At 35.9% G+C, this 11,139-nt stretch overlaps 1 protein-coding gene across 1 annotated transcript in view; it reads right to left on the bottom strand.

Moving 5' to 3' along the window:
- Nucleotides 1-239: 239 nt before the first annotated feature.
- The window catches only part of LOC106056318 (uncharacterized), a 33,146-nt gene continuing 22,246 nt past the window's right edge, over nucleotides 240-11,139 (bottom strand). Inside the window, exons 2-3 of the mRNA XM_056015342.1 lie at nucleotides 7,610-8,593; nucleotides 240-2,862 (exon numbers count right to left, since the gene is read on the bottom strand). Of these exons, the coding sequence (XP_055871317.1) occupies nucleotides 1,766-2,862; nucleotides 7,610-8,441 (1,929 nt within the window). The 5' untranslated portion in view covers nucleotides 8,442-8,593 and the 3' untranslated portion in view covers nucleotides 240-1,765. The remainder of the gene's footprint in view (nucleotides 2,863-7,609; nucleotides 8,594-11,139) is intronic.

The following is an 11,139-nucleotide window of genomic DNA, read 5'->3' as shown; positions in this document are numbered from 1 at the left end:
ATTGAAGCGTATACATGTATGTTACGTTTAGTTGTTTATGTTGTTGTTGTTTTATTTTTTTTCTATGATACTCCCCGAAATGTTTTATTTTTTTTTTTTTTTTAAAGAAAAGGGGATGTTAATATGGTGCGCAAAGGTGCACGCGTTCAATATAATAAAGTATCATTCTCCGCCATGACACTAATGGTTGTTGTTTGTTTATTGCTGACTGTGAACCTAGATCATAATTAACACACAATAATTAAGTCATTGCAATTAAAGAATGTGGACTAAATAAATCTGGAAATATCAAAATACTTGGACTGTCTGATTAAATATACTGTTGAGTATCACTGCACTTTTCATACAATACCTCTATTCAATTCAGAACTTTATGGATCCTGGAACCAGGAGCCTGCATGGAAGCTGATCTCAAAAAACGGCTTTACCGATTTTCCTAGAAATTGAACAGTTGATGTATATCGCTTAGAAAAGAATTACTAGGTTATTGGCCACACGACGAAAACTCCAATTTGACCGTTATAATTTTTCAAGTAAAAAATGAAATAAATTTAAATTTGGCTGTAAATTGAAGTAAAAAAATCTTGCTTAGTCAGCCGTAGTGTATCTATAACTTAGCTGTTTGTTCAATTTAAATCTACTTATAGTTTATTAATAGATTATCTAGGCTTTGCTTATATTTTTACTGAAATCTAATATAGATTACGTCTAGATTCTAGATAAGATCATAAGAATTCTATATCAGAAGTCTATATCTAGTTCTAGATTGCTATGTAATGAAAGTATCAATAAATATTTGCTCAATCATACAATGTTTGCTGAGCTAATGGTCCTCATTCACCAATCGTAAACACATTTAGCCACGTCATAATATTGATAAAACAATGAAAAATGCGTATCACGTGACAGCCACTATGGATTACGTAATTTAAATAGAAGATATATAGAATCACGTGGCTAAATGTTGTTTGTTTACGATTGGTGAATGAGGGCCATTGCTAGCATCGTTCGTTCAAGGAGTTGACATTGTCAAAATCATGAGTTCAATATCCGGTTAAAGCTAAAAAAAAAAATTGTTATGTTAATTTTCTAATATTTAAAGTTGTATAATGGAGTCTTATAACCTTTTCTTGTTTATTTTAAAATGATTTTTTTAATATTATTTATTAACTTGCATTTACTTTTAGCAGCTCTTCCCGGACCGGAAGTACGAGAAAAAAACAGGCAAGCATTGGTCTGCAAAAGTTATAAACTAAACAATGTCAAGGACGCTCAAATGAACTTTCATTTTTAACCACTAAATAAAACCTACAAACGGAAGAGGTTTAAACTTGATTGAGCAGTTCTAAAAAGGGCAAAGACAAATTATTATTATTGAACTTTTAAAAATCATAGCTTATCAGCACTTTCTTTATTGTGTACACCGGACACACCTATAATGCTTGCTATTTATAGCCTCCATGTATGAAAATCGCCCATAGAATTTGTTCAAATGTCTTTGTACATTCACCTCTGTTTAAGTGTGTTGGTGATAAGTAAAACTCCATCAGCTGGATCTATTGTCCTCGCTCAAAGAGCACGAACAGAGGCGTAACAACATTTTGTTGTAAACAAGATAGGATGAAATAGGGGCGTATGAAGAGAATCTATATTTTATGTCTTAACATCCCCAAACATATCCTAATTGAGTCACTGGATAGTGGTCGTAATACACTGGGAGGAGAGGAATCGATTATCTCATAATGTCATTGACATCAACAGAATGTTAATCCCCTTCGTAGACTAGATGAATTGCAGTATCGGTTTGGGGGGTCTCATCCGTGTAGTTGTAATCCATATCTAAAGGATCGGTATCGTATTCGTCCACGTTATTAACAACGTTGAGCCAAGCTTCTATCCTGGCCTGATTTAATAACTCCCTGTCATCTGCTTGGTAATCGTAATCGTCGATTGGGTTATTGTCTTCGTCTCTATTGGTATTGGTAGTGTTGAGTACTACGTTAGAGCTCGCTCTTCGCAGACGATAACTTACATGTTTCGACTGCCCATTAGTTTTGTTCTGAGTTCTTTGGGGCGACGTTGCCTGATGGGCAACTCTGTCAACAGACTGGTTTCGATGAGGCTGTGATTTCCTGTGCTTGGCGTTGTTGGTGTCTTGCGTTAGGAAATTCCCGTTGAGTTTATTTTCGGAGTTGGACCTGTGCATTCTGGCGCGGGGAGTTTCAGAGGCGTTGAGCGACTGCAGCCGGCCTCTGTCTTTCCTGCTCCGGTGGTGACCAGCGCTGGGATCAGCGTTGCTGTTTGTGGCGCTGGTGTTGTTGTTGTCGTCGTAGCTGACGTTGTTTGCGGTACTGATGATGGAGATGATGTTGTTTGTGCTTGAGGCGCTGCTCGCCTTGCTTTGCAAGAGCGGCACCTGGTTGGAAGGGGGGCTTTTCGAGAGAAAGACCCCATCAGCATCGTTGCCGTGGTTCTGGACTTTGCCCTCGAAGAGAGTCTCTAGCTTATTCTGTGACCCAAGGGTGTCTGTGGCGCACCATGACAGCGCCCTGTTACCATTGGAAAAAAACTTCATCTGCTTGGAGCCGCTCCCGGATAAAGCGTCAGCATTGTTTGTAGAATACGACCTGCTTGTTGAGATTGACTCTTGGCTTAAGGTAGAGGCGTTGCCAAGAAGTCCACTCAGGAGGGGCTCGCTAAAATTCCTCGGGAGATCTTTCTTCTTCTTGACGGTTTTTTCTATCCCGGAAATGTTTTTTCCCGTCTCCTGGTTGTTTCCCGAATCTGTGCTGATCAAACGGGATGTGAACGGCTTGGATTTTATACTTGGAGCTTGTTGGACTAGTGGCACTCGGTGATTTCCTTTCAAATAGAAACAGAGAAAATAAAAAAAATTATATTGTTTTTATATGAAGATCAACTTTATTATAGATAGAATAAAATAGAAACTAAGCATTTGTCTATTTTTAATATGTGGTCACAATGAATTGGTGATGATGTCAGAAATGTGACTTTTGCTTGCCTTTGCCTTCACCAAGAACTTTATCGAATTTCGGTCAATTTAAATAAGTGACATCAAGCCATAAAAAGAAGTTATAAAAACTTTTAAACGGGCTTGGGCTCTTGATCATTTTAAAAGAGAGAGGATGATGGATCCCTATATTTCTAGGAAGTCGAGAGTGGATTTGTGGATAATCTAGAAGGAAAACTCTGGAAAACTTACTCCTGGATTCAGAGACATCGCCAGGGTTGGTGTGATTCGGAGCGGTTTTACACCAACTGTCTTCATCTCTTCCTAAATTTAATTTTCGTGATAAAGCTATTAACATTCAAGGCGTTGTTTTTTTTTTTTGTTTTTTTTTTTGTTTTTTTATTAGCATCTTTAAAGGTCAATTGTTTAGTATTTATGAATTATATTTTGCAATATTATGATGTATGTTATAGATGGTAAGGTCAATGAAACTTTAATATAGTGTTTGGATCTCGAGAGTTCTATTTATGGCCGAGTGGTAAAACACATGGCTTCCGGAGGGTAACAAGTTTGAATTCTAAGGAATACTGGGGTTTCATTCAAGATTATGAGGACGCCCTTAAGTTCCCCCAATTCTAATTGGTACATGACAGTCCTGACTTACGTTGGGAAAGTTAATGTCTTTGTTCTGGTTACATGCACGGTCGGCCCTAACATAGGCAAACTAGGAAGCCGCCTAGGGCCTCCGATTGGTGGGGGCCTCGCACAGGACTCAAAACAATTTTTAGAGATAAAAAAATAGCGAAACTTGTTTTTAAAAAAGGTATTGTTGGAGTACACTAGGTTTTAAATTTATTTGTTTTTTCGCTGTTTATTATAAATTTTTGTATTTCATTGTGGGCCACCGAATTCACTACGCTTAGGACTTCTAATTATCTAAGGGCCTGCCCTACTACATGATGCCCTCAAGATGTTTGGAAGTTGCGCACAGTCTAAAAGGCAGCTAGTGATGGGAACTAAACTAATTTTTTTTAGTTAAACTAAAACTAAGTTTGAACTAAAAAAAGTAATTAAACTTTTAGTTAATCACAAATTGAAAAAATTAGTTAAACTAAACTAAGAAACTTTAGTTAAACTTTTACTAACTATTTTGACCTTTTTTAAGGACGAAACAGCCAAACATGAAAAATATAAAGCACAACTAATCTCTTTAGCAAAATGTAATAAACATTTATTTGTGCACATGAAACAAGATTTAAATGTCTTTATGAGATATATTTTTTGTAGATCTTAATAGAATCACTAGAATGATACTATTATAGAAAGAAATTAGATAGAAAGAAATTAGAAGTAGCCTTATTGTCCAAGTTCTAATATAAGTTACCTTTAGAAGTAATGATAAAACTGCATGTTGACTCTCTAACTCTAGATTCTAGAATATTCTGGATCTAATATCTTCTACTAACGAAATGATCAGAAATATAATCTGGATATAGAATTAGATCTATCTACTAGACCTAGATCAAATAATTAATATTTTAATCTAAAAATAATCTAAGAAATACTAGTTACTACTACTACTACTACTAGATGTAGATCTAAAATCTAAAGTCTAGTATATATCTTAATAACCAGATATGGGTATTTAGATCTATATACTCTAGTAGATAATACTAGATCTAGATCTACTAATAGCTCTAGATAGTAGATATAAGTATAATTATAATAGAAGTAGATGTAGATCTAGTGTAGATTTAGTTAATTTAGTATTAGATCTAGTATAGTGACGACTATTAGGCCTATTAGTATTACAGTCATTATAGATCTATCATCTATGCATCTTAGGTCTTAGTATAATAAGTAATCTAGATATATCTAGAATCTAGATCTAGACTCTAATTCTAGAATAGTAGAATCTCTAAGCTAATAGATATAGTCTAATAAAGTAAAGTAATATAGATTTTAATTAATAGATCTATAATACTATATTTAATATTATTGACTTATAATTTTAAATTTACATCTAGATCTAAGACTAAGACTACTAAGAGTTAGACTCTACTTAAGACTAAGAGACTAAAATAATTAAATATAGACTATTATGACTATAGATCTAATAGTAGTAATAGACTAATACTAATAGACTAGACTGTCACTAGACGTCACTAGACTTTAACTCTAGATCTATCTAGTAAAAATTTTAAAATAAAAAAGGGTCGACATTTCTTTTAGATCGATAGTAAAGCAAAATTCTTTTTCCTGCAGCTATACAGGAACACACTGGTGTTTAATAAAAGCAGCAAAATGTAGATTTATAGAAGCAAGGAATTATCAGGATTTATCAAGCAGCGAAACTTGCTAGAAATATAATGAACACGTTTATTTTTCTCGCCTTTCAAATACCTTGAATTGGCGGGAATAGCTACCATTATAGAGTAAAGGTCAAAAGGCTTTCTAGTGACCTGTGCACCCTCTAGTTTATTCTCCTCTCTGTTATTCATTATATATATTCTCCAAATTACATAGATATAAATATTTATTGGTATGTATGTTAAAAAAGTTTGTAAACTTTGTAATTAAACTTTTTAGTTTGTAACTAAAAAATAATAATTAAACTAGGATTTTAACTAAACTTTTTTTTTTAAATTAAACTTTGGCCTTAACTAATTTTTTTTAGTTAAACTAAAAGTTAGCAACTTTTTAGTTAACTTTTGCCCATCACTAAAGGCAGCTAATAGTTTTTCCCTTGTTCTGGAGTGAATTCTTGGTTTGTTATGGTTCGATTCGTCTTTGGATTTTGATTTCCTCCTTGTTAGGGCAAGCTAGCTGTGGCTTTACATCATCTGGCTCCCATAGTTCGAAAGGCCCTAAAGGTCTGAAAGGGTTATTTTACTTTAGACGCAATACTAATGAATAAAAGTAACACGAGATTCTTCAAGCAGAGGCGTAGCTAGCCATGTACGGATGGTGCGGGCTGCACGGGGTATCAAGTGATGAGGGGCATCAAAATAAGGACAAATTTCTCAGAAAAAAAAACATACATGAAAAAAAGTCTGGGTAAATACGAGCCATTTTTTTTTTACAGTAGGCTACATCTGACATCTCAAAACGGGATCAATTTTCCCAAATGTTAAGGTTACGTTGTCATGGATAATGTCGGGAAATTTATTTTCATTGAATAGGATAGTTCAAGAAATAATCACTTGATATAACTAATTTCATATACTGGTGTGGTAGGTAAATATAAGTTTTGTTTTTGTCGTCAGCACAGCTATTGAAGCCGCAGATTGAAATCAATTTCGATAGTGCTCATTCATAGCAACATTGACAAAAACGAATTTCGTCTGGAGCGAAAGATGCTTCAACGGTTTGTCGCAGTTTCTTCAGAAGCCTTTGAACATCTGAAACAAGGACCTGATTCAGTTCTAGACATTGTCAATACAATTATTGATAAATTAGCAATAGTGTAAAAAAGAATACACATTAATTCAGAAAACAACGTCTTTACGCTGCTTTATTTCGATTATTGTTTTTTTTTTTTTTTTTTTGATTGGGGCATCACGAGGAGCAGTCGCACTGGGCATCATATACCCTAGCTACGACACTGTCTTTAAGGTTTTTTAATGGTGGTAAAAAAAAAAAGCTCTATTTTAGTAAATCACATCTTGACAACCAAAGTTCAACAAACAACAATAAAAATAACAGTGCATATACGTAATATCACACCAGGTTTCTGTGGTACTTTTGGAACGCCCTACCCCATTCTAGTCTATCTTCAATTAACATGGTCTCCCCCATACACACATGCTACAAACATTAGCACACACATGCATAGCTATTTACAGCCAGCAAATCAACGTACACAGACAACAAGAAGCTACATGCGCGACAGTTTAGGTGTGTATCTCAATGATTGAATGCTTTAGTGTTTGTTATGAGCTTCGCCCTCACAACTGAAAACACCAATCAATAAGCCGGAACAAAACAAACAGCGAATAAAACTATATAAACAACATATTCATTAATGTATAGGTCAGTGCACTCAAGTGCCTTCGTGTAATGCCGCCATAGACTATATATAAAACAAAAGCTTATCTTTAAGAACGTGGAAGTGTTCACCTAAATGTGTTGGATTTCGAAGATTTTCGTTATGTTAAAAGGGTTAATGCTTCAAACAATTTGAGAAGCCTTTGATCTTTTATTCAAATAAGTCTATGTTTGTATGTGTCTATCGATCAATGCCAATTCTGTATTGATCTTGTTAGACATGATCCTGTTTTACAGATATGTAGCTTTTGAATGGCGTTTGGAATGAAAAGACTGCTTAATTGAGACATGCTTGATAGATAGATAGATAGATAGATAGATAGATAGATAGGTAGATAGATAGATAGATAGATAGATAGATAGATAGATAGATAGATAGATAGATAGATAGATAGATAGATAGATAGAAAAATTATGATAAATAGATAGATAGATAGAAAAAGAATGATAAATAGATAGAGAGAGAGAGAGAGAAAAGAATGACAGACAGACAGACAGATAGATAGATAGATAGATAGATAGATAGATAGATAGATAGATAGATAGATAGATAGATAGATAGATAGATAGATAGATAGATAGATAGATTACCTGTATTACTCAAAGAATTCCGCTTATCTGCTCTTGTGGTGACAACAGATGCTCGCCCTTTGTTATCCACTATGGGCGGAAGTTCAGGAGCACTCATTCTGCGGCTCTCTAACGTCCGGACCTTGTCAGGCTGCGGCACAGAGGCGGCAACTTCAGTCTGAGGGTCATTGGGAACGGTAAACGTGACACTGTTTTGAGACCTCCTTCTGGGTGCGCCGCTTTTGACAGCGGATCCCGTTGATGTCCTGCGCTCACGACTGTGCGGTTTACACTTCACGGAGGTGGCAGATGTTTGATACGTTAACGTCTGCTGGGCGCTTGCAATCCCGCCGCTGTCCTCTGTACTTCTAGTGTCAACATTGTAGTTGAATGTGTATTCTGAGTGTCTTCTATGGGTGGATGTTTTAGGCCGCGATGATGCGAGAGTTGACAGAGCCACCCGATCGCTTACATCAGCCGACACTCTGCGTCCTCTTGCGACGACTAGGTCAGTGCTCTCCGCCGCCACACGCCTCCCGCTGTCTGGGTGAAAACGATGCGCTTCGACGCTCGCCTTATCGTCAGAAGTGTACGTGGCTGTCGCAGACGTGGAGTAGTACCCGCATCGAGTGCTAGAGTTCCTCCTCCTGTACCTCTCTGAGTAGAACTGGGCCTCTCCGCGGGCGGCGCCTATGGAGGTCTTTGGTCTTGGGGGCAAATTATGATGGTCTTGTCCCGATTGGAACAAGCTGCGCTCTGGCGAGTAGTCCCACGGCACACGCTCCCCCGACCATTGAACAAGATCGCACAGTTCAGGTCGCGCCAGGGTGCCAGTCATAGGTCTCTCGCGCATGCGTGATCGTGCGTGCGTGCCGAGAATGTTGACCTAACCAGGTTTAACTAAGAATATAAACTACGTTATCTAATGGGCTTTTACAAGTTGGCGTTGTGTCAGAAATAGTTTGCCCGCAGTTTCATAAAGTCTTTGCTATCGCCACAATCAATCTGCGGAACAAGAATAAATATTTGATCAAAGCAATTAAAGAATAAAAAGTAGATCAACATTTGTAGAAACTATAACGGTTCAAAAAACGTTTTAATCAAAGTATTTAACTAAAGGCACAGGCCTATATATGTATTGTTGTATAACGTATGTTATTGTGCACATGCTGTATAGCGAATAGTTTTGTAGGAGTCAAAGAATTTATGTTTATGTTTAAATTGAGAAGCACAACTTATATATATATATATATATATATATATATATATATATATATATATATATATATATATATATATATATATATATATATATATATTCGGGAGAAGGTTTTCCGTGCTGCCTTTAGGCAGCTCAGTTAACACAACTCTGCTCGAGTCGGGTATTGAACCTCGAGCCCCCCTTCATGCGTAGAGAAGCTACTTAACCTCTTGACCACGCTTCCCACTAGATAGAGACAGTGGGTAAGCAACAAGGACGTGAAGGTGTTTATCGCGCCCGGGTCCATGACCGTTGAAAGATCATCGTTTATTAAGTTGTTGTTTTTTTTAATTGACTGATACATACAGGATCACTAGGCCTGTGTTTGTGTTTTATGTCAATGTGTGTGACATTCATAAATTCATTTTTTTCAAGTTAAATTTGTTGTTCTTTTGGTTGCAGTGTTTTTGTTTAATGTCTGTCAGTGTGTGTGGCATTCATAAATTCATCTATTTCTTTAAAATTTAAATTTGTTGTTCTTTTGATTATTTTGTGTTTTGTTTTCGTAAAGATATATTTCTGTAGTGTGTATCTTCAAAATTTGTCAAGATGGTTAGGAGATGGATACTCCGATTTCAAAACTCTGCTCTCATGAGGTGCTTAGAATTCTAGAGTCAACCACATAATATAAAAGAAGTGGAAATCCCCCTCCTTTCAGGGGTTGGGACTCTGGTATCCCCTCCGACAGTTCCGGCTATTGAGTTGGAATCATAAAGTTGAAACCTTGCACCATTATTCATTGCCCCTAACAAAACATGAATCCGTCGAAAAATGTACCAATTTTTTTATATCAAATACTCATAATAATTAATTTCGTTTTATATAGAGACAATACTACCATGTGTAGATAATAAGGTCGTGGCCTAAAAATTTGAAACTAACAATAAATAATTATGAACCTCATTTTATTCGGCTGGCTCAGTGGGTAGTGTGTCGGCTCGAGTATGAATTCAAGTCGATCAATTAAAAAAAAACCCGGAAACCTTCTCCAAGATACCCCCTCCTTCCCCCTTCCCAACTGGTTCACACAATTGATTCGACTGTAGCGAATTGCGCATGCGAAAAGCATGATATTACGCTAAACAAAAGCAATTGGTAAAAATATTTTTAATGGCGCAGATTTATTATTATTTTAGATTATTACAAATTAATTCCAAGATGGATTCAAAATAATTAATGCAATTACACTTAATTTTAAGCTTTGTTTTGTTGTTGTTCTTGTTGTTTTTAAGTTTTTCTTATATTTTACTATTTTTAAACAGAAAGAAATGGTACTTGACAGATGTGGTGTTATAAGTTGAACAAATCCCCTTAAGGAGGCTTGAGCACTGAGTGAACACGTTTATTTTATGCATTTCAAAAGCGATCACGGTTACATCCCCCCACCCCTTCCCAACAGGTCCAGACAAGTGATAGGCTTTTAACGCATTGAAAAAACTAAAAGCATGAAATTGGGCTAAACAGATACAATCGTTAAAAATATTTTAATCGCACAGATTTATTATTGTTAGTCTAGATCTAATACAACTTTAATCACATGACTGATCCAAAGTAATTGATACAATTACACTTAATATAAACTTTTTTTTTTTTTTTTTTAAAGTATTTTTTATGTTTTTCTTGTTTAAATAATAAACATGTATTTTATAAAGTATCGTGACTTAATTTAAACTTAGAAGTCTTTTGTAGAACTTTTGTATTTAAAAGAAGATCAGCGGGATTTTTCATGTGTTTATTTTATATTCTTTGTAAAAAAAAATTGTTTTGGTCTCTCCTCCACTTTCCGCCTTTTCATTATTGATGATCCAAAAAGCTTATTACCAGCGTAACGCCATTGCACATAGATTTAGATGTAGGCCTATATCAATTGTTTCTGATGATCGCAGCCTCAGTAACTCCTTTAAATATACTTAACACGTTTTGAGCTGAGACGTGTGTTGATATCGACATATGTCTGACAACTGAGAAGAATGCATGATTTGCTAATAACACTACTGGGCCTTGAGATAACATAGCTAGGGAAATAGCCTGAGCACGTTGATTGCACTGTTATCTGTGTTAGTTTTGATCAGGTGAAGCATGGTTCCTTGACACCGCTCCCAAAAAACATCGCCCTTTCATCGTCAATCAAATTCGCGGGTATGTCGACACCGGCATGCAGCCAAGTGTTACGTCATAAGCAGTGCTATCAACTCCATCAAATACTAGATGTAGGTCTAAAAGCAGTTAACTGACAATCTGGGTTGAAATGAGGTAAAGCAGCATATTTGACCACTGCTTATTAGCGCGA

The sequence above is a fragment of the Biomphalaria glabrata genome, chromosome 17 (genome assembly GCF_947242115.1).
Source record: "Biomphalaria glabrata chromosome 17, xgBioGlab47.1, whole genome shotgun sequence".
In the NCBI taxonomy this organism is placed as follows: domain Eukaryota; kingdom Metazoa; phylum Mollusca; class Gastropoda; family Planorbidae; genus Biomphalaria; species Biomphalaria glabrata.
The sequence above is the reverse complement of the archived record's forward strand: the minus strand, read 5'-3'. Positions and strand labels throughout refer to the sequence as shown.